We start from the raw sequence: 24,556 nt of genomic DNA, 5'->3' as shown, positions 1-24,556 counted from the left end.
TCCACAAAAAATCAGCTCCATAGGATCATCCCAACCCTTCAAACTGTGGAGGAAAAAATGGACAAATTTGTGAAGGTTTTTACACGTTCATTTTTGCCTCCACAAATCGTAGGGTTGGGATGATCCTATGGAGCTGATTTTTGGTGGACACCCTATCTATGTGAGGGCCAATCAAATGAATTCTTTGGATCACCAAAACAATGTGGGCCCATTGTATTTTAAGCCGGCAGTGTAGCTAAGTTAGCTACACCGGCGGTGTAGCTTCACTTTCCTCTATATATATATATATATATATATATATATATATATATATATATGGGGAAAGTGATTGTGAGTGGTCCCTCATATAAGCTTATATGAGGTGACCGCTAAAAACATGGTGGGCCCACATTTTTGGGGTGATCCGAACCGGTCATGGCCCTAACGTAGATAGGGGGTGCCCAGAAAATCCGCTCCATAGGATCATCCCAACCCTTCGAACTGTGGAGGAGAAAGAGGGGGGAATGGGCGGGTATAAATTTGCCCACTTACCCGTCCATTTTCCCCTCTTTCACCTCCACAGTTCGAAGGGTTGGGATGATCCTATGGAGCTGATTTTTTGGGCACCCCCTATCTATGTCAGGGCCTATCAAATGACCGGTTCGGATCACCCCAAAAATGTGGGCCCACCATGATTTTAGCAGTCACCTCATATAAGCTTATATGAGGGGCCACTCACAATCACTTTCCCCTATATATATATATATATATATATATATATATATATATATATATATATATATATATATATATATATATAAAGAGAGAGAGAGAGAGAGTTAAGTGAAGCTACACATACGTGTAGCTAAGTTAGCTACACCGACGACTTAAAATACAGTGGGCCCACATTGTTTGGCCGATCCAAACCATTCATCTGATAGGCCCTCACATTGATAGGGTGTGCCCAAAAAAACAGCTCCATTGGATGATCCCAACCCTTCAAACTGTCGAGGCAAAAATGGACAGATTTGTGAAGGTTTTTACACGTCCATTTTTGCCTCCACAAATCGTAGGGTTGGGATAATCCTATGGAGCTGATTTTGTGGGCACACCCTATCTATGTGTGAGGGCTCATCAAATGAATGGTTTGCATCACCCAAAAAATGTGGGGCCCACTGTATTTTAAGCCGTCAATGTAGCTAAGTTAGCTGCACGTATGTGTAGCTACATTTTTCTCATATATATATATATATATATATATATATATATATATATCATGTTTTGAAAGAAAATATAAACAAAAATTCCATTTTTTTTGTTCATATACGTATTAAGAGAGTTATCCCTAATCTTCTTTTTACCAAGGTTATTCAGTTCAATTTTTTTGTCAATTGTGTAACTAAAGGAAAATCCCAAAAGGAGAAAAACAGTCGCAAAAGAAAATCCCAAAAAGGAGAAAAGAAAATGGCAATTTCTTTTGCCCTTTTCCCGTCAATCTCCATTCCCAAAATCTCCTACTCCTTCCCTTTTCGTTCTACCCATTTCTTTGTTTCAAAAACCCTAAAATGCCAGAGGCAACCCTACTCCTTCCCTTTTCATTCTACCCATTTTTTTGTTTCAAAAACCCTAAAATGCCAGAGGAAACTTGAAAAATTCCAGAGGCTCTTCCCTGTTGCCGGCACGAAGGTAATTTGTTCTCTATGAGGAATAGAAATTTCATGACAAAATTCTATTTCTGAAATGATTGCTGGAAAATTGAGATCTACTTTTCATGCGTTTGGATATAATTTTCCTATAATGCCTGTGATTTTGAGATTGTGTGAAATGTGTATAACGAAAATTTGTTACGGATCTTCACCTTTGAGCTCAAATAATTATAAATTTCATTTCAGTAATGTTTATGAATTTGCAAATTTGCTGATACGTATGGCAACAATAGATCTAAGTTACAAAGGTTGACCGTATTTTGTAAAAGCTTTTGGGATGAACTTAATCTGTTAGAAAGTACAAGAGTTTTGGCTTTCCACGGCTTATACTTTTCATGGATTTTAAGATCGTATTGTCCTAATTCACATACGACCAGCTAAGATGAATTATTCAATAACTATTCCATCTTATTTGATTCAAAAGCTATAACTATGTGTATTTGGAAAATATTAATATAGGGATCGGTTTCTCAACCTACTTTCAAGATAATTTGGCTTGAACTTTCTCTTAACATGGGCTATTTGTCTATTTGATTTCAGCTTCGGTATTTACTTTTGGTCTTTTGATTTCTAAAAATTTAAATCTGAACAAAAAGAGCAAGAATCCTTATAGTCTTTTCCTCCATAAGTCAAATATTATATTTGAATCATTCTGAATTAATAAGTGTTTATTCATATGATTAGCTGATAACATCGAGTTGAACTGAGAGTAAGAGTATGGGTAATTCCTTGATTTCTATATGCTCATTTCATAGATGAACTGTCATATGCGAAGATGATAATATAAAATCATTTTGAAATCAATCTGTTAGTCCATGACATGGTTACCTTTATTTGTGATAGTCCATTTGCAAAAACATCTCTTGTTAACCTGTGTTGAATTCTCTAAACTTTGAATGTGGTTAAAGATGTTAATGTGAGGTTATAATTATTGACAGCTCTTTGAAATCCCTTTGTAAATGATTGAATGGATTTCTATTTGTAACACTAGTATGTTATTTGGATATGTGATTCATAATATAAGGTCATATATATTTTTTTATGAGGATCTGAATATTATTATGTTCCATATTGTAAGAGGTCTTGGTAACCTCTTTCCTCTAATTTTACACCATTCCAAACACAGCTTGCTATCAATTTAGCTTCACAACCACACTAGATGAAACAGAGCTGAACGAATATTCATATAAGGTTCATCACTTTCATGTACAACCAACCATGAACTTACTAAGTATTACAAAGAAAATCATATGATGAACCTCCTTCCAATTTGGAAACAGTATTGAGAGAGGGCAATCAAAAGCCTTACAAAATGAAATACATTGAACTGGTAATGTGGTAGAAAACAGCACCCCAACTCCCCAACTCACTTAGATGTATATGTACGGTTGATGGAATGAGTGCCCAAACTGATCATGGTTCTCAGATGGAAGTTGGAGACGAAGGAAATGCTCACTGCTTTCCAAGCCCACTATTGGGATGGCTACACTAGCCAAAGAAACCCTAGTGTCTGTTCATAAGAGAGGCAGAGAAAACATACATTGTCCCTTCCTTCAAAGCTATTTTAAGTTCAATCAATGTCCATCCAAAATTCCATGCGGGTGTCAATATCATTACAACCCCTATATGAGAAGATGCCCACCCAAAATTCCATGTTGGTGCTAATATCATTTCACCACGTACATAAGAGTGGTCAAAGGAGCCCTTGCCTGATCGTCACTCCATGGCCCATGGTAACAAAAACTCTTTAATTCACCCACACATGGGTGCCAATATCATTCCAATGACCCAAGTGAAGATTACCACAAAGAGCCTATTTCTCTGATCTGCATTCTTCGGCTCCCAAAACTTGGCAAAACAAGATCGGACCACCAAGTGGCCCCAACATAGGAGTTTTATCTTGGGTTTCCCATCCGAGAAAGGAACATGACAAGTCTCCCCCTCTCTAATTGGTTCCCCACAAGCAATGCAAATGGGGTCGTTCATCAAGTATGCTCTCTGGCTCCCACGTTGCATCTTCTATCGGTAAATCCCTCCATCGGACCAAGTATTTTGTGATAGTGCGGTGTCTTAACCTCCTCTGACGTTTGTCAAGAATGGCCTCTGGTTCAAGGGTGATTTTCCCTTCATCATCAAGTGGGGTAGAACTTGAGAGGGCTGAATATTCTGCCCTATGGCTTTCTTCAAACAGGAAACGTGGAACACTCGATGAATACGGCAATTCCTCGAAAGGTCCAAACGGTATGCAACGCCACCGACCTTGGAAATTATACAATAAGGCCCATAAAAACGGGGTTGAGCTTTTGGATACGCTTCACCTTCAATGAGGATTGCTTATAGGGCTGCAATCATAAGTACACAAGGTCTTCTATCTCAAAAGATCTCTCGACTCTTTTCTTGTCCACATAAACCTTTTGCCGTGTGTTGTCGTAGATCCTTGAGGAGGTTCAGGTGGTGCTCTACGGAGTCCTTCGTAGCCGACAACCTTGATTCTGGTAAGACCAAGTCAGCAAAGGTTAGGGGTCATATCCATAGAGTGCTTGAAAGGGAGTCATACCAATGGACAAATGATGAGTTGTATTATAGCAATATTCACCCATGTAGATCCACCGTGACCACGTGGATGGATGATCTTGTGCATAGGCCCTCATATAGCCCTCTATCCATTTGTTCGTTGCCTCGGATTGGCCATCGGTTTGAGGATGGTAGGTAGTGCTAGGAATCAAGGAAGTTCCTCTCAAACGAAATAGTTCCTGCCAAAATGCACTCAAGAAGCGACTGTCATGGTCACTTACTATTGTGCGAGTAGGCCATGCAATCGAAACACACCACTGTAAAATAGTTCAGCCACTTGTGGTGCTCTATAGTTGGAAGGCATAGGGAGGAAGTGTGCGTACTTTGTGAGGCGGTCAACTACGGTAAATATGCAATCCTTTCCGCTGGATCTGGGTAGTCCTGTAATGAAATCCATGGCTATGCTATCCCATGTTCCTTCTGGAATTGGCAACGGGTGTAGCAATCCAGTTGGAAAAAAACAAAATCAAAATGGGCATCACTAAATATCTTAAATTCTGCTAATAAAACTGAACCATCCAAACAGTCAATTTAAAATAGAGAACGTAGATGGAATTGCCCTGCAATAACGAAATGGATGCAGTAAAATTTTAAATTCTGAACAAGGAAGATCTTACAGTCTTGCTCCTCTTTGACTCTTCATCGCTGTCATTGTCTTCATCATCTGCAGCTTTCCTGATGGGAAAAAGAAAACAACAAAAAACGTAGTCATATTTCTGACAACAATTAGTTAGGTGCTCTACCAATTGTCTAACAACACATAGTAGTTAAAATCAAAATATCTCAGTTCACTAACCTTCTCCTGGAAATGGTTCTATCATCGCCAGCAGCATCGGAACCACCCAAATCTGGAACTTTATTTACAATTTCCCTCAGGAAATCAAATACATTATAGCTCTGTACACACTGCTTTCTGAAATTCCAAGTAGATATACAGTAAAATCTAATAAGAGATATCACCAGGTACAATAGGAAGTTAGGAACTATCCAGGGCAGTATAGAATGCCAATGTTCCATTACGCAGCTCAGCCACCAAAGAATAGTATCATAACTGAATATTAAATTCTTTAGAAAGTGCAGTTATATGTGTCCAACTCTCTCTCTCTCTCTCTCTTTGGAATCAGAGTTCCAATAAGAGTGTTTGTTAGCATGAGAGGATAGAAGCATAACATTAAGGCTCAGTTCGTTTGAGATTGTGGGAGCCAATTGTGATTTTTGGACTCAAAATTAATGTAATTTTGAGTCCAATAATCACAATCGGCTGCCACAATCCCAAACAAACAGCGCTTAAAAAGATAAAATCAAATAAAAAATAAGAAAGAGAGCCACAGAAACTTATTGTGTGCCAATTAAGGTGTATTGAGCAGTGACATCAAGTATCACTAACAGAGCCTACACAACTGATATAAACTGGAGAAGAAAGACGGCCCCTTATGAGACAGAAAAGCAAGCCAATTCGTAAAGATGCAAAATGCTATCAAAGAAAAATATCAAGAGATGCCCTTTGTTAGACTGGATGGACGAAGTTGCTACATCGCTAGTAATTTGACTTCACATGGGCAGTCCCGAAATGGGTGAAGGATCTAATGGTGGGATTGATGGAAGGCCCCTTTGGAGAAAAAGGGACGGTTCTTTGACAAATATCCCTTTATGCACTCCGATGGGGCATTTGGATCGAGATAAACGAGCGTAGTTTTGAAGACACAAATCTACCAACTATTAATCTTTGACATTTAAATGTCCTCGACTAATTGGGCATTGATTGGGAAATAATCTCAGAGCACCTCCATTAGTGATGTCTTTACCAATTGGAGATTCATAAACTGGAGTGTATGAGGCTGGATAATATTGTTGGTAGACTTAATCTCCCTCTGAATTTCATGAAATATATGTTTGATGGGTGTTCAAGAGTAATCCAGGCCCGGCCGATATAAGAGGCAGTGTGGCCCCTATGTTTTGTTTTTTTGAAAGTTGACATATTTCATTAATATTAAGATAGCATTCGGGACCAAAAGTCTCATCTTGCGTTACAAAATATTAAAAGTTTTGGCACGGGCATACTCGAGACCAATTTGAAAATACGGCAGAGTTAGTCAAAATACAATAGCCTAAAACCTCCTCCTTTCTTCCTTCCATCAACAAGCTTTCTTTACAAATTCCAGAAGATTCTTTATACACCTTCACATGTACCCTTCAAAAACTATCTATAAATTTGTTCTCATAACAGAAACCAAGCTGACACTCTGAAACTCTGAGACTCTAGATCAATCATAATCCTCCAAGAAAAATATAGCAAGATAAGAGAATTCAGAAAATAAGTCTAAGCGCAAGACAGAGTCTCTCAAGCCGAAATGGACGAAACATTTCGTTTTCGGAAGTTTTCGTTCCGAAAACGAAATGAAATCTTCAAAATTTCATTTCGTCCGAAATGGACGAAATTGGCTATAACGGCTAGTTTGACTGGATTTTGCAGATTTTACAACAATGCCCCTGGAACGGCTCTTTTTGGTTTTTGACCATTTTAACCTCAAAATGTGACTGTTTATAGCTGTTGGGAAGGGTATTTTAGTCATTTTTAAATACACAATCAATTAAAAACTCTATAAATAACCTTTTCCCTACCTTCTTATCCTCCACCTTCACATAAGTGATTCTCCTTCTTTCTCTACTTTCACTTACATTATCTATTCTACTAAATTTCCTACAAGTCTACCCTCTTCTTCAACTCAATCCAAGTCAATTTTGGAGCAAAGGGAAGGCATACATTCAACTTACCACTACAAGAAGTCAAGAACTATTTCCAAAGGCTTATTTCAAGTGAGTAAAGGCTAATTTTTTCTTCTTCTCTTCAACTCAAGTTCAACCTCAAGGTTCTCTTTACTTCTTTCCATTTCCTTTCTTTTATTTCTTACTTCATTTGTCCCCTTCTACTTCATTTTTTTGTAATTTGTTTCAATTTTCTTTCTTCTAATTCATTTTTCCCCTTCTTCTACTTCATTTCAGAATGAGTGGGTCGGGCTCGGGACCTTCTGCAGGAGCATCCTCTATTGGTTCGGCACCCGCTAGATCGGATGACCTGGCATGGGCTTACAGTACATTGGTTTCGGGTCAAAAAATAAAGTAACTTGCATATTCTGTGGCAAAGTCATATCGGGTGGAGGTATAACCCGCTTGAAAGAACATTTAGCGGCTGTTCCTAGTGAAGTAGCATCATGCAAAAAAGTGACTGAAGATGTAAAATATCGAATGAAGCAACTTTTAGATGCAAAGAGAAAAGAAAGGGCTAGGATGAGCCTATCCAGAGCAGAGGTTGGAGGTTTTTATGGCACACCAGACGAAGAAGAAGAGCAGGATGAAGAAGACATTGGCACACAATTGCCTCAACGAAGAGGTAAGGAAGTTCTTGTAGAACCGAGTGGTACAAAAAGGAAGAAGAAGGGAATCACAGGAGGGGTCAGGAATTTCTTTGCACCACGAACAACCCCTGGAGCTCAGCCAAGCATTAAAAGTGCTTTGGCTACTAAAGAAACAATGGATAGAGCAGACATGGCGGTTGGCATGCTTTGCTACGATGCCTATCTCCCTTTCAACGTTGCCAATTCACCTTTCTGGCAACCTATGTTTGATGCTGTGAATGCCGTGGGTTCGGGTTATAAGGCACCTACTTATCATGCTTTAAGGGGTCCCATTTTGAAGAATACAGTGGATGAGGTAAACAACTACTTGGAGGAGATTAAGATGTCATGGAGATACACTGGCTGTAGCATTATGGCAGATGGATGGACAGACACCAAACAACGTTCCCTAATCAACTTTTTGGTGTACTGCCCTAAAGGAGTCATATTCCTCAAATTCGTTGATGCATCTGGCATAGTGAAGAATGCGGATGAATTATACAATATCTTTGAAAAGATTGTCGGAGAGGTGAATCCGGAATATGTGGTGCAATTTGTAACTGACAGTGAGCCAAGTTACAAAGCTGCTGGGAAAAGACTAGAAGCTGTGTTTGGTACATTCTTCTGGACTCCGTGCGCAGCTCATTGCTTAGATCTCATCTTGGAGCATCTGTGCAAACCGACTGTATTTCCTCACATAGCAACCACAATTGAGAGGGCTCGGACGATTACAAAGTTCATCTACAACCATGGAAGCCTCTTGAATTTGATGAGGAAGAAGTTCACAGGTGGGAAGGAGTTGTGCCGCCCTACTGCAACCAGATTTGCTACAAATTTCATTAGCATAGAAAGTCTGGTGTTGAATCGGAAAGCACTTCAGCAGATGTTTGTGTCTGATGAGTATAGTACTGGTAGGTTTGTCCAACACCCACTGAGTGAAGGGGTAGTTAATACTGTGTTGGATAAATCTTTTTGGGACCAATGCAAATACATTCTAAACATCAGCGAGCCTTTAGTGAGAGTGCTGCGTTTGGTAGATCGGCAGGACAAACCGGCGATGGGTTACCTATATGAGGCCATGGATAAGGCCAAAAAGAACATCAAGGAGAGGTTGAAGAGAAAATCAGATTACATGCCCATCTGGAGGATCATCGACCAAAGATGGGATAGGCAACTCCACAGTCCCCTCCATGCAGCAGGATATTTTCTTAACCCTGCTCTCTTTTTCACTCCTACCTTCTCTAAGCACAGTGAAGTAACCAGAGGCTTGTTAGCATGCATCACTCGACTGGTACCTGATGAAGCTACACAAGACCTCATCACCAATCAGATTGAGGATTATCGAGAGGCTAAGGATATGTTTGGAATGAAGCTTGCAATCCGCAACCGAACGAAGTTGGGACCAGGTATATTTGAGTTGTTTGTTTAATTAAGTATAATTCATTTTAACTTTCAGTTTCTCAACAAATAATGCTTTACTATTTGTTACTTTACAGTTGCATGGTGGAATCAATTCGGAGGTGACGTGGAAGAATTACAGACCTTTGCGATCAGAATCCTCAGTCAGACCTGCAGTGCGACTGGGTGTGAAAGGAATTGGAGCACCTTCGAACACATTCACTCTGCAAAGAGAAATAGGTTGGAGCAATAGAGATTAGATGACTTGGTGTTTGTCCATTACAATCTTAAGTTTTGAAAAAGGTATACAACATAATATAATGTTTTCAACTCTCACATCATCACTTTAAGCTTTTAGGTTTAACCTTTGACATTAAACTTAATATTTTCCTTTTCAGGGACTTGTTGAGGAAATCATCTACCACTAGTGACCCTTTGAGCATAGACCATCTGGATGTCATGATGGATTGGGTTGCAGAAGAAGAAGATGTCATATTCACGCCGGAAGACATTGGGTGGGAAAATCTTGAAGCACCTACTACTGTGGTTGGGGCCGGGGACGACGACGACGACTTTCTCATGCCTCTTGAAGAAGATGTCCCTACTGGTGGTCCAAGTGGTGATGACGGCGGCGACGACGACGACAAAGAAGACATTGAGTATGATCATCAGGGTTATGATGACTGAGAGTTGTTGCTACTAGCTATTGTCTATGTTTCACTTTCATGTATCTCTTTTTTTTATGTTTTTATATGTATCAGACTATCAGTTGGACTTGTGCATGACTTTATGTGTTTAAGTAATGAATATGCCTTTTGGGACACATATTTTGGACTATTTATTAGTTTTTCATCTTTTTCTATTGATTTTTTATTTTTTTGGATTTTTCTCATATTTTTTAATATATTTTTTGTGTGAACGACAAGTTTCGACCGAAATGCACCGAAATCCCACAGAAATTTCGTTTCAGTGGCCAAAACGAAATGGCGACCGAAACGGAATTTACAACTATGATTTCTGGATATAAACAAGTATTTCACTTTGATATTTTAATCGATAAAGCTATCTTGGATGATCATCAAGAAGATTTACCATCATCAAACCTATAACCCAATTTTTGAATTTTCCAAGTTAACAGCTAACATCCTCCAAACTAATTTTAGAAAAATCACTATCAACTTTAGGCAATAGACTAAGGAAGGAATCGACCCTAAACGAAAGACACTAAGGCCTCTCAAGCCTAGGGGAGTCAACTTCCCCCAATTAACACACTTCCTGAAGTCATCCAGATATTGAACTCCATTTTCTTTTTCCTTGACTCGATTCTCCTCTAAATGATAACTATTTCCTTTTCTTCCTTTTTTTTCTCTCCTCTTTTTTTTTTTTAAAAAAACCACTTCTTAACAGCTAGGAATACCTACCAATTCTCATCCGGAGCTAGATGGCCTTTCCTTGAGGATATGCTACCCTCGGCCCCCAAATTTTCATGAATCTTCCTGTCCTCCTGTTCCGCACAGGCCTCTCTTCGTTCCTTCAAATCTCTGATCGCCATAGATAAGAAAAGTTTCTTCATAGCTTCTAAATCATCGTCAAAGCCTATCCCAAATACATCACGTATAGCCAGCATCTCATCCAATTCCTCAGAGGGGAATACATCATTTTCTCCCCCACCTTCGCCTTCCTCAACCATTTTGTCCGTCCATTTATCTTCAACCTCCGTACCCATCCGATTGCGGATCTCCATACTCACCTCCTTGTCTAAAGTGTCCCTTGAATCTCGGGAATCCTCTAAAGAAGTTGCAATCAGTTTTTATAATCTCTCTATTTCATCTGCCTTCTCCTTTTCCCATCGGAGTCGGCGAGCCCTTCTCTCCTCCTCCAAAGCTTCCTTGAAAAAAGGAAGTTTGTAGTTTCGAACAAAGACATCTCTTGGATTAGTCAACCCAGAGACTTTCTTAAGCTCTTCTTGATTTGCCAAGGCATCCTTCTTAAATTGCTTCCACTGCCTTTTCCAAATCCCCATTGAAATCTCTCTTGGGGTGGGACACTCCTCAGACGCCATTTTTTCACCGTATTCCAATTCTTTTAGGAACTGGAGATCATCAACTTTAAAGGATACCACCTTCCTCTTTCCGAGAGAGCTACCGGAAGCAAACGACATTAGAGGAGAAGGGGATTTATCAAAATCCTTCAATAAGAGTCTAAACATGGATGCCAAGAGGTTTCTCCTGGAATCTTCCTTTCTATGACAACCCAAAAGCCTCCTTTTAAAGAGGGAGAGACCCCCTTTAATGGCTAATATATGAGAGTCGGTTCAAAGCCCTCCCCCAAACTGACCAACCAGCTCTACTCGTTTTAAGTTTCTATTCCTTGAAACGATGACACGATCCCCATTGATTTGACAGGAGTTATTAACCGAGACTCGACTTTTCTTTATTCTTTTTATTTATTACTATTAAAGAATCGGCTTTTAATTTTCACCGCCCCAATCACTAAAGACAACTGCAAAATTGGATCGTCAGAAAGATCTTTCCAAGAGGCTTTTCCCATGTTAGTACAAGATTTAGCTTTTAATGAGGCCTGACCCAATCCTTTCCTTAGTCTGACATCCTGCCCGATCAATGATGATTGCTTCCTTTTTGGTTTTGCAGACGGCACTGCCTTTCCCAATGTAGAAGATAATTCAAACTCTACAGCAGGCCCATTCAACTGCTCATTGAGCAAGGAAATTACGGGAATACCCCCCACGGGATTTTGACAACGGCCCATCCTCGGCCCATCCTCTGACAAATCCTTCACCGGCGATTTCTCGTCGAAAGCTTTAATTTCAGGGGATGAATCTGAGGAAACCCCTAACGTCGCTCGGGCATTGAAAGGAGTTAAATCCTCAACTACCATCTTAACTCCCACCAGGAAAGAAATGGAATCTACCTGAAGATTTATGAAAGACGGTAGACACTTCCAAAGTGACGTTAAAACCTTAACAGAGGCAAATTCTAGGCAGTGATCATGACTACCATACATTTGAGTTTCTAGAACTTGACCAAAATGCTGACCCAACACCTCCACTGTGGATTCAGACCAGGCATGCAAAGGAATGTCGTATAACCCGAGCCACATTGATCTTGCCCCAGTATTGAGAGCAAGAAGCCACGGCTGAAGAGAGAAAAGATACCCACCCAGCGCACCCCCACCACGCCTTAAAATGTTCAAGGCTTGATCCTGAGAGTCAAAGCAGAAAAGAACCGCTGAAGGGCTAATAAAAAAAGGCTTATTGAGAAGAAGGAGAGCCCACTGTCTCTTAGCCCAGCTCCAGACCTCTTCCAGCAAAGAGTTATTTCTTAATGAGCCCACCTAACAGCTTTCTAGAATTTTCAACCTTTTAGCTACCAAGCTTGATGGAATGGAAATCAAAGGGATTATATCTTCTACTGCTAGGGGGATACTCTCCTTGGGAGCAACCTTTGGTATCCAAGATTTTGACGTCCCTCCTTTCGGGTTGATTTTCGACCCAAAGCATTTTCTGCAAACAGATCGAGTGCCAAAGTTCCTATAATTGCATTTCATACATTTCCAGTAGCTCCCATTTTGCTTTAAAGGATTTGCTCTCCCACGAGGTCTTCCATTACTAAACTCGAATCTTCTGAGCAGCAAGTCCAAGTCCTCCTGGCTTCCCAAAGAGCGGGGGCCAGGCCTAAGGGGGAATCTAGGGGATCCCTCCCGGACTCTCCCTTGGCTCACCAAGATTAGAGTTCTCCGGCAACAACTGGATAAGATACCTTGACTACAAAATGCCTCCTGACCTGAGTAACCACTTTCTACTAGATCAAGAAAGGAGGCTACTACCTGATCAAGGTTAATACCACATATACATCGAATGGGAGCAAAGTTCTCTAAAACTGTAGGGGGCTCTGCCAGTCGATGACTAAAGTATTCCCTAACTGCCATCTCATACCCATTCCCTCCCTACCCCCACATTTTTCCCTCCTTCGATCTTTAGCTCAACCGCTTAGCAACATTGGAGAGACGGGAGACTATCCCAGGACCAAGCGAAGCCCACAAAAGGTGAGGGGAAGAATAGTTACGAAGAAACTATTCCATCAAGATTTTTATTATGTTGGGGTTTTCATACTGCGGTTTTATCTTTGATGCATTCGAAAGAAATCCATAGTAAGCACGACCGGATGGCCACTAGAATTGTATTGAAGAGGTCTGTTGGACAGAAGTTTGATGGAGGAGAGGTGGTGGTGCTGCCAAAGATGGAAAAGGTGTCACATGGGCCTACTTAAGTAGTGAAGCGGCAGTAGTGGCCAAGCCGGATGCCTGGAGATGTTCATGTACAAGGAGTAATGGGGCCCTCTATGTTAGTGAGGTCTAACTCATATAGGCTTAAATGAGCTCTAGCTCACAAACATTTTCCCCTTATTATAAATGCATTCCGAAAGTGCAAATGAAGAGAAGGTGTCAACCATTCAGAACTCAATATCGTAGACACCTTTCTACTTCTTTCAAGACTCTGATGTAGTGAGTAGCTTTTAGTTGCTTTTGTTAGAAGGGTTGTAACCCCCGGGCAAAATCTCTACACGCAGCGGAAATAAAAAACGTGTAGAACACAAATTTTACAACGATTTAGCCCTAAGCCCAGGAATCCTAGGTTCTAGATGATCTGATGGTGAGGTAATAAAACATAACATATAATTTTACCTCAATTTACAGCAGCAATAAAACCATCTGCTTGATCTACTCCTCAAACGCTCGCGACCGTTCCGAACGTCGTGAACCCCCAAGTCAAACCGATGGATTCCTTTGTGTTCCACAAAGGGATGGTGAACAAGTATTGTTCTCTAATATGTACTGATCAAATCCGTACCAAGGATGGGAAAACGAATTTATTTGATGGAGCTTTAGCTATTTTCTCAAAACTAGAAGTTGGGATTTCAGAAAACTAAAACTGGAAGAGAGAAAGTGGAGAGGTTTTAGAACGTTTTGCAAGGGATGGGAAATGCATGAATTCTAGCAGTGGTTCATCCTTAGAAAACGTCCCTTTTTTTTATTTATAAGTGTTGTATTTCTATTTAAAAAGTTCCCTAAAAGTTCTCCCAAGAATCCTTTATAAAATGGAAAACAAGCTTTCTTCCTTTTTCAAATAGGAAACAAATTATATGGAGAATATTTAAAAACTTTTTATATGTTTTGTCTTGCCAACATGGGCGTGTTCCATGCTACAAAAAACATGGGTTACTTTTTGTAGTGCTAAAAAATCTCCAAAGAGATCTCCAACAAGATCTCCAATATTCTCTCTTGCTTTTATTCTTTATTTGCTTTTGTAACGACCACTTTTTGACACTTTCTCTCAATTCCTTAAATTTTGAATTTTAGACCGTTAGATCATATATCGAGGATCGAGATCATCGATCCACTTTAGACCAACCCTTGATCCCGAAATAGGATCTCTTATTCATCATTGATCTACTCAGATCAATCGGTCCAGAGATCAATGGCTCTTGTTAATCTATTCTATATTTGTTTCGGTAACTTGGGGATTAAGTTTTCCGCGGAATAAGAAATCATTTGAAACATATTAAATAAGAAAGTAAGTCATATTAGGAGAAACGCACCCTCATTAGAATTCTCTAATCCTGGGGAGAAAAATAAGGTTAGCAGGATGATAGGAGCAAATAATTAAGGAAGACGATACCCTTCGTCAACCCTTTTGAATTTATTTTAAATTGGCTAGTTCGAGACTTTACTTAATTGAGTAAATTGGTTTTAAGTTAAAGTTATTCTAAGGAGACATTTTGGAAATGGAATAAGAGCGATGGCTATTTAATTTTCATGTATGGTTTTAAAAAATATATATATGGGGATTTTGGCAGGTGTTTGCTTGTAGCGATCCGGTCATGTAAATCGGGTCGTTACAGTTGTGGTATCAGAGCCCGGGTTTACGGAGAACTGGTGCTAGTGGGTTGAGTCGTTAATTCTCGGTTGACCTTAAAGGTGTGACATATCATATGTCACCTATTAGCTATCTAACCCAAATTAACGACTCAACCCACAAGCACCAGGTTCTCCGTAAACCCGGGCTCTGATACCACAACTGTAACAACCCGATTTCCATGACCGGATCGCTACAAGCAAACACCTGCCAAAATACCCATATTTTTATTTTTTTAAACCATATATGAAAATTAAATAGCCATCGCTCTTATTCCATTTCCAAAATGTCTCCTTACAATAACTTTAACTTAAAACCAATTTACTCAATTAAGTAAAGTCTCGAACTAGCCAATTTAAAATAAATTCAAAGGGGTTGACGAAGGGTATCGTCTTCCTTAATTATTTGCTCCCATCATCCTACGCTCCTAGACATCCTCGTGCGCAAACGCACCCTCATTAGAATTCTCTAATCCTAGGGAGAAAATAAGGTCAGCAGGATGATAGAAACTGAACCAGTATAAGAATTCAATTTAAAACAACATATCAAGATCCATATATTATAGATAAGACAATTGTAATTTTCCAAAATAATGGTTTACCAAAATCTTCTGCATCTGAATAGAAAAATCATTTAGGGTGAACAAATGTACTAATAACTGACAGAGAATAATTCAATAACATTAGGAACAATTATAAATCTACCACATTCTTATCGTAACAATTTCATTTAAACTCAGGGCACTCCAGCTCCCACTAGGTTGTTGCCCTTGCCGACACGGTCGACTCCGCGTGGACTTATTACGGTAAATCATACGGCCTAAGGACTCTTGGTCTCCGTAGGATTCCGACATCAACTGGGAGGTGCGCGTTTCCCCCAAGTTGTATACCTTTGTTTACGGGGATAACTCAATGGTTTCCCATTTCCTTTTATAGATATTTTTTATGTTTCCATACGACTTCCAAGTTATTTCATGTGATAAAAGCAATTTAAACGGATAATTCTTTATTAGAAATCAGATTCATTTCCAACATGTAATACAAGAGACAAAATTTCATTCCTCATAGAATAGTTTAGAAAGCCATAAAAATTTAGATACTTCACCATTCTTGTTGCATGAATTGAAAGCCATACGAGCAAAGTTAGCTATCACCTGCCTTAATCTTACAAACGCAGTAGGATGAGATGGCTCCTGTTAGAGAGTAGAGTGCAACGATCCTGAAGTCACATAGTTGAGTGTAGAGAATGGCAGTTTTTAGACTAGGTTCAAGTTGCTAAAAATTTGTACACTAATTAATCTTGATCCTGTCCCGTAGTGGGACTCACGCATACTCTTAATTACACCATATTGCTGCCTTGTTCGAGCAAACCGTCACACTCAAAAACACTAATAGCTGCCTTGTTTAAAGGCATAAAACTCGTACATCAAAACATCATATTGCTGCCCAGTTTTGGGCGTAAAAACACCCATACTGAAACACTATACTGCTGTCCCGTTTTGGGACGGAAAGTACATATGTGAAAACATTAAGTTGCTGTCCCGTTTTGGGACGGAAAATACATACGCGAAAATATTAATTTGCTGTCCCGTTTTGGGACGGAAAATACATACGCGAAAACATTAAGTTGCTGTCCCATTTCGGGACGGAAAACACATACGAGAAAACATTAAGTTGCTGTCCCGTTTTGGGACGGAAACACATACGAGAAAACATTAAGTTGTTGTCCCGTTTTGGGACGAAAAATACATATGCGAAAACATTAAGTTGCTGTCCTGTTTTGGGACGGAAAATACATACGCGAAGACATTAAGTTGCTGTCCCGTTTTGGGACGGAAAACACATACGAGAAAACATTAAGTTGTTGTCCCGTTTTGGGATGGAAAATACATATGCGAAAAATATTAAGTTGTTGTCCCTTTTTGGGACGGAAAATATATACGCGAAGACATTAAGTTGCTGTCCCGTTTTGGGACCGAGAACAACATACAAAACAACGCTTAATTTGGTCCGTTTCGGGACCAACAATAACACACAAAAGCAGTGTTAAATCTGGTCCGTTTCGGGACCAAGGAAAACTACTCATTACATCATTAAATCTGGTCCATTTTGGGATCAAGAGAAAACACAATAAGACAAGGAAGGTAATAAGGGTACTTACTTGTTTAGTCACGAAAAGTAGAAGGAAGTGAATTCTTCTCTTTAGGATCTACAAGACTTCTCTTTCTTCTCCTTTTTTCTTTCTTCTCTTCCTTTCTTCCTATTGTTATTGTGTGCAAGGAGACTAAGGCAAGGACAAATATAGGCAATATATAAAGGAAGCAAGAGTGGGTGTGGGTTTCTTTTTCTTTTTCCTTTTTTTGGCATGATATGGGGAATCACCTATATTCCTTCCTTTTTCTTTAGCAATAAAGGTAAGTTGCCAAATCTTATAACTACAAGATCTTTTCCACAAAGTAATTTGCTACTAATTAGGGGATTTGAATTAAGTGAATCAATCTATCCCACCAAAAGAGTTTAGCAATAAAGGTAAGTTGCCTAATCTTATAACTACAAGATCTTTTCCATAAAGTAATTTGCTACTAATTACGGAATTTGAATTTTTAAGTGAATCAATCTATCCCACCAAAAGAGTTTAGCAATAAAGGTAAGTTGCCAAATCTTATAACTACAAGATCTTTTCCACAAAGTAATTTGCTACTAATTAGGGGATTTGAATTAAGTGAATCAATCTATCCCACCAAAAGAGTTTAGCAATAAAGGTAAGTTGCCAAATCTTATAACTACAAGATCTTTTCCATAAAGTAATTTGCTACTAATTAGGGGATTTGAATTAAGTGAATCAATCTATCCCACCAAAAGAGTTTAGCAATAAAGGTAAGTTGCCAAATCTTATAACTACAAGATCTTTTCCATAAAGTAATTTGCTACTAATTAGGGAATTTGAATTTTAAGTGAATCAATCTAATTAGTAGCAAATTACTTTGTGGAAAAGATCTTGTAGTTATAAGATTTGGCAACTTACCTTTATTGCTAAACTCTTTTGGTGGGATAGATTGATTCACTTAAAATTCAAATTCCCTAATTAGTAGCAAATTACTTTATGGAAAAGATCTTGTAGTTATAAGATTTGGCAACTTACCTTTATTGCTAAACTCTTTTGGTGGGATAGATTGATTCACTTAATTCAAATCCCCTAATTAGTAGCAAATTACTTTGTGGAAAAGATCTTGTAGTTATAAGATTTGGCAACTTACCTTTATTGCTAAACTCTTTTGGTGGGATAGATTGATTCACTTAAAAATTCAAATTCCGTAATTAGTAGCAAATTACTTTATGGAAAAGATCTTGTAGTTATAAGATTAGGCAACTTACCTTTATTGCTAAACTCTTTTGGTGGGATAGATTGATTCACTTAATTCAAATCCCCTAATTAGTAGCAAATTACTTTGTGGAAAAGATCTTGTAGTTATAAGATTTCGCAACTTACCTTTATTGCTAAAGAAAAAGGAAGGAATATAGGTGATTCCCCATATCATGCCAAAAAAAGGAAAAAGAAAAAGAAACCCACACCCACTCTTGCTTCCTTTATATATTGCCTATATTTGTCCTTGCCTTAGTCTCCTTGCACACAATAACAATAGGAAGAAAGGAAGAGAAGAAAGAAAAAAGGAGAAGAAAGAGAAGTCTTGTAGATCCTAAAGAGAAGAATTCACTTCCTTCTACTTTTCGTGACTAAACAAGTAAGTACCCTTATTACCTTCCTTGTCTTATTGTGTTTTCTCTTGATCCCAAAATGGACCAGATTTAATGATGTAATGAGTAGTTTTCCTTGGTCCCGAAACGGACCAGATTTAACACTGCTTTTGTGTGTTATTGTTGGTCCCGAAACGGACCAAATTAAGCGTTGTTTTGTATGTTGTTCTCGGTCCCAAAACGGGACAGCAACTTAATGTCTTCGCGTATATATTTTCCGTCCCAAAAAGGGACAACAACTTAATATTTTTCGCATATGTATTTTCCATCCCAAAACGGGACAACAACTTAATGTTTTCTCGTATGTGTTTTCCGTCCCAAAACGGGACAGCAACTTAATGTCTTCGCGTATGTATTTTCCGTCCCAAAACAGGACAGCAACTTAATGTTTTCGCATATGTATTTTTCGTCCCAAAACGGGACAACAACTTAATGTTTTCTCGTATGTGTTTCCGTCCCAAAACGGGACAGCAACTTAATGTTTTCTCGTATGTGTTTTCCGTCCCGAAATGGGACAGCAACTTAATGTTTTCGCGTATGTATTTTCCGTCCCAAAACGGGACAGCAAATTAATATTTTCGCGTATGTATTTTCCGTCCCAAAACGGGACAGCAACTTAATGTTTTCACATATGTACTTTCCGTCCCAAAACGGGACAGCAGTATAGTGTTTCAGTATGGGTGTTTTTACGCCCAAAACTGGGCAGCAATATGATGTTTTGATGTACGAGTTTTATGCCTTTAAACAAGGCAGCTATTAGTGTTTTTGAGTGTGACGGTTTGCTCGAACAAGGCAGCAATATGGTGTAATTAAGAGTATGCGTGAGTCCCACTACGGGACAGGATCAAGATTAATTAGTGTACAAATTTTTAGCAACTTGAACCTAGTCTAAAAACTGCCATTCTCTACACTCAACTATGTGACTTCAGGATCGTTGCACTCTACTCTCTAACAGGAGCCATCTCATCCTACTGCGTTTGTAAGATTAAGGCAGGTGATAGCTAACTTTGCTCGTATGGCTTTCAATTCATGCAACAAGAATGGTGAAGTATCTAAATTTTTATAGCTTTCTAAACTATTCTATGAGGAATGAAATTTTGTCTCTTGTATTACATGTTGAAAATGAATCTGATTTCTAATAAAGAATTATCGGTTTAAATTGCTTTTATCACATGAAATAACTTGGAAGTCGTATGGAAACATAAGAAATATCTAAAGAGGAAATGGGAAAGGGTGATGGGAAACCATTGAGTTATCCCAGTAAACAAAGGTATACAACTTGGGGGAAACGCGCACCTCCCAGTTGATGTCGGAATCCTACGGAGACCAAGAGTCCCTAGGCAGTATGATCTACCGTAATAAGTCCACGCGGAGTCGACCGTGTCGGCAAGGACAACAAGCTAGTGGGAGCTGGAGTGCCCTGGGTTTAAATGAAATTGTTACGATAAGAATGTGGTAGATTTATAATTGTTCCTAATGTTATTGAATTATTCTCTTTCAGTTATTAGTACATTTGTTCACCCTAAATGATTTTTCTATTCAGATGCAGAAGATTTTGGTAAACCATTATTTTGGAAAATTACAATTGTCTTATCTATAATATATGGATCTTGATAAGTTGTTTTAAATTGAATTCTTATACTGGTTCAGTTTCTATCATCCTGCTGACCTTTTTTTCTCCCCAGGATTAGAGAATTCTAATGAGGGTGCGTTTGCGCACGAGGATGTCTAGGAGCGTAGGATGATGGGAGCAAATAATTAAGGAAGACGATACCCTTCGTCAACACTTTGAATTTATTTTAAATTGGCTAGTTCGAGACTTTACTTAATTGAGTAAATTGGTTTTAAGTTAAAGTTATTGTATGGAGACATTTTGGAAATGGAATAATAGCGATGGCTGTTTAATTTTCATAGATGGTTTAAGAAAAAAAAATTATGGGTATTTTGGCAGGTGTTTGCTTGTAGCGATCCGGTCATGGAAATCGGGTCGTTACAGCTTTCCCTATTCTCTCTCAAAGATATTGGACATGATTTTATTTAATTAATAAAAAACAAATCAGATTTGGATTCCTCTAAGACGTTTTTGCATTGGGGCCCACCCAAATTTCGTCCAATATGGTTTCCCACTTGATTTGCCATTGAAATAAAATCTCTACTTTAATTCTCTAATTAAATAAATAGAAATCCTCCTATCCGATAGGAATAAAGCTCTATCTAAATGATATTAAATTCCCAAAATACCCCTTGTTAACATTTAACCAATTTGGTATCCCAATTTCGCCCCATAGTGTATATATGCTAATAGAACTATGTATATCCTTCCCTTTGCATCAAATGCCACGAAAATAATTCAGGTGTGCAAACCAATAAATGCGGGACTCCTATCTAATAGATATAAACGGGCCATTCGAGTTGAAGGTAGGATCGTTGCAGGGATTCAACGATCGATTCTGCAGAACCCAAAGGTGGGCCTCACTGCGATCTTGCTTCGTAGTCAAAACTACAATCGCATTGGATCAGTGGCCTCCATTGAGACGTAATCCTGAAGATAACCGTCAAATCATCATACCCCTAATCACATCAAATATGTGCAAGTCCCTTCTCCAATTCCACATCTACTGAGTTGGGTCCTACATAGGGTGGACAAACACTATCTCCTGGGCCCACTCATGGTATACCTTTTAGTCAAGCAGTTTGCGCGTGGAAAGGCATTTGCTAAAACCATTTAAAATATATTTTGTATAAATTTTGATAAACCTTTTACCAAAGCCAATTTTATAGGCCTACTGCTCTGACCAAAACTGTAGATGTCCATGTCAGGTATCCCTCCTATTAGCCTCGTAGGTTTGTCCAATATTCCAGTACTAACCTCAGGTGATCCTTATTAGAACCACTGTTAGATAGACCAAGAAGGAAAGGCGGGCCCACAAACCAATATGATCCCTCAGGTCGAAGGACATGTAAAGGGTCTTGTGGATCAGGTCAAAGGGCATGTAAAGGGTCCTGTTGGTAGAATAGCCTTACTATCTCCTGTCTACAGGCTATTCTAATGTGATCCTGTTTAGTGCGCAATCACATCGTCGCACCTACTTTCTTGCTTAGGGTCCACTACCCAAGTGATTGAGACAAGCCACTCCACTCCACGTGCATGTAGGCAAGACTGGTGCTAATTGTGTACAAGAGGAGATGTCCAATCTCGACCCCAACTAGGAAACTTTAAGGTCTGCAAAGTACCGAAATTCCATATCTCCTTGCTGAATCCTTGAGCATGGGATTCCTACTTTGCTCCCTAAGGGCATGTGTGAAATAATAAGCACATCCCACATGTCAATTTAAACCATAGTTGCTGGAAAGTCCTTGGGCGGGTGGGAAACCTGTTTCCCCTAAAACGCGTTTCTCGTGGATAGGAAACTCGTTTCCCCTAAAACGTGGGAAACGTGTTTCAGAAACGTTTCTGAAATATGATAAAAAAATTAGAGAAATGTTTCCGAAATGCATAGGAACATATGAGAAACTTATGTAAATCATGAGTGCAACGCATGATAAACATATGCAACACTCGTAGAAAACGCACGTGAAACGTGTAGGAAACATATGTGGAACTTACGAAAATCATTTTGGAAAAAACACATCAAAAATTGTGGAATAGATTTTAAAAAAAAACAATAGCATATATTGTGAAAAAAACAGAAATAAGAAAAATTCAAATAGAAATTTGAAATTAACAAAATTTAAATCTACAAAAGCACATATTTTGTGTTTTCATTGTGTTTCATATGTGTTTTTTCTATCGTTTCTGAAACGCTTCTAATGTGTTTCCTAAGACGTTTCTCGTACGGTTTTCTATTCATTTCTCGTTTCCCCTATTTTTTTTTCAAGCGTTTCACATTTCCGTTTCACGTTTCGTTTCATGAATTCGTTTCCCACCCTGGTAACTATGATTTAAACAACAACCAAGAATGTCATGAAATGAAACTTTTATTAATTAATAGGCAAAGTACACTGGTTTTTAGGGCACTAACTCTAACAGCTTTGGCTTGGCTATAAGTTTGTTACTGTTTTTTTTTCTGATGTAATCTGTGCTATGTTGTATTTAATCTCAGGGCCACCTTGACAATGGACTATTCCCTCTTTTAGTATAGGCAAAGTACACTGGTTTTTAGGGCACTAACTCTGACAGCTTTGGCTTGGCTATAAGTTTGTTACTGTTTTATTTTTCTGATGTAACCTGTGCTATGTTGTATTTAGATTCAGGGCCACCTTGACCCCGTTTTATATTTTTTTTCTGATGTAATTTGTGCAATGTTGTATTTAGTCTAGGGCCACCTTGACACTGGTTTTTAGGGCACTAACTCTAACAGCTTTGGCTTGGTTATAAGTTTGTTACTGTTTTATTTTCTGATGTAATCTGTGCTATGCTGTATTTAGTCTCAGGGCCACCTTGACAATGGACTATTCCCTGTTTTAATATAATCAGATTTGCTATTGCTCAAAAAATGAAAAGTTACTACGCTGAAAGTGAAAAAAGATGGAAGACACTAGCATACCCTCCCATAAAAATTAGGTCTACTCCAACTGTCCAAATGAGCACATTTGGATCCTGTGACCTAGCAATAAGAATTGTGTTTAACATGGAAGGATAATTTACTAGCCACACCAAGGGCGATGTGATCTTATTTTGAGACAGCAGCAGAAAATTATTAAAAGGGAGGGAAAAAAGAAAACTGCAGAGGGGTAGAGATTGCCCCAAAGTGAACTTCCCTGTGGGCTCCGCTCAGCGAGTGAGTCCGCAACATCATTAGCTGATATAGAAACTAGAGTAAAACTAATATCTTTGCCCTAAGCATAGATCCCAGATCTGGTTAATGAAGTGTGTTAGTATCCACGGGCCAGGACGATGACCCTTCATCCAAAAGATTATGTTTGAGGAGTGTCCCTCCACCTTTAGAGTCTTAGACCTCCCCCAAGATGCTCACCAAATATACGGAGCCCTAGGGCGATCACCTTAACTAAGTAAACATCGCCAATGTCCCAATTATTATATGTTGAACTAAAAGATCTATGCTTTCATCAACTGAGATTGAAAGGATCCAATGCAGTGTTTCAAAGCTAGGGCGAGAAATCAGCATAGTTAAAAGGGAGTCGACTCGAGGAAGCCCATGACAGTCAATTTTTCATCAACCCATGTGTCAAAGGAGTTATGATTGGTTTCGTAGGCAAGAAGTCAGACCATAAAGATAACTAGGCCAAGGTAAAATTGATTCGACTCGAATGAGTCGATGATTGACTCTGGGAGTTTCTACAAAATGATCCAACATGAATTTTTATTTCATGTGAAACATTCACATTTTACTAAAAAGACGAACAAACGGAAATAACATCAAGGGAAAGATCATCTCAATACAAGATCTTCTCTAATTGCCCCATTGTTAGCTACGACGTCCACAACATCATTCGCATATCTAAGCACATGAAATAAAGTAATCTCAAAATCCCTACACATATCTACAGTTTTGTTGAAAATGTTAGCCATCTCCACAGACCCACAAACTTCCTACGAGCCTAAACAATTGTATTCTTCAAATCCTCTTCAACCCATAATCTTCCACCTAAAGCTCCTTAAAAAGTTGTTATTTGATGCAATCGAAAAAATAGAGGTACCTCGTTGCCTAGCGCGGAGGCAAAATAGATAAAATAAAGAAGGAAAGGAGCCATTCAGTCACCGACTCACCGTCATAGGGAATACAATACTTTGATAACTATCAAAGGTGATGATATTTATTTCGTTCCTGTCGAAATCGATTTTCTCATAGC

General features: G+C 38.8%; 2 protein-coding genes across 2 annotated transcripts in view; one reads left to right on the top strand and one right to left on the bottom strand.

Moving 5' to 3' along the window:
- LOC143892804 (uncharacterized) overlaps positions 1-24,556 on the bottom strand; it is a 57,765-nt gene that overhangs the window by 6,110 nt on the left and 27,099 nt on the right. Inside the window, exons 4-5 of the mRNA XM_077397713.1 lie at positions 5,056-5,172; positions 4,877-4,934 (exon numbers count right to left, since the gene is read on the bottom strand). Coding sequence (XP_077253828.1) covers positions 4,877-4,934; positions 5,056-5,172 — 175 coding nt within the window. The remainder of the gene's footprint in view (positions 1-4,876; positions 4,935-5,055; positions 5,173-24,556) is intronic.
- On the top strand, positions 8,684-9,307 carry LOC143883119 (uncharacterized). The gene is made up of 2 exons (XM_077386480.1): positions 8,684-9,060; positions 9,151-9,307. The coding sequence occupies exons 1-2, from the start codon at positions 8,712-8,714 to the stop codon at positions 9,303-9,305; spliced, it is 504 nt and encodes a 167-aa protein (XP_077242595.1). The 5' UTR covers positions 8,684-8,711; the 3' UTR covers positions 9,306-9,307.

This window comes from Tasmannia lanceolata, unplaced genomic scaffold (assembly GCF_043159265.1).
Source record: "Tasmannia lanceolata isolate RefF3 unplaced genomic scaffold, GAP_Taslan_0.1 ptg000002l, whole genome shotgun sequence".
NCBI classification, from domain to species: Eukaryota; Viridiplantae; Streptophyta; class Magnoliopsida; order Canellales; family Winteraceae; genus Tasmannia; species Tasmannia lanceolata.
Note: the sequence above shows the minus strand (reverse complement) of the source record. Positions and strands in the feature narration are given on the sequence as shown.

What these genes read in the sequence shown, in the direction of transcription:
- LOC143883119 (XM_077386480.1), top strand. Translation starts at nt 8,712, where the DNA reads ATGGGTTACCTATATGAGGCCATGGATAAGGCCAAAAAGAACATCAAG. An exon ending in CCGAACGAAGTTGGGACCAG is followed by an intron (nt 9,061 to 9,150) that starts GTATATTTGAGT and finishes GTTACTTTACAG; the next exon opens with TTGCATGGTGGAATCAATTC.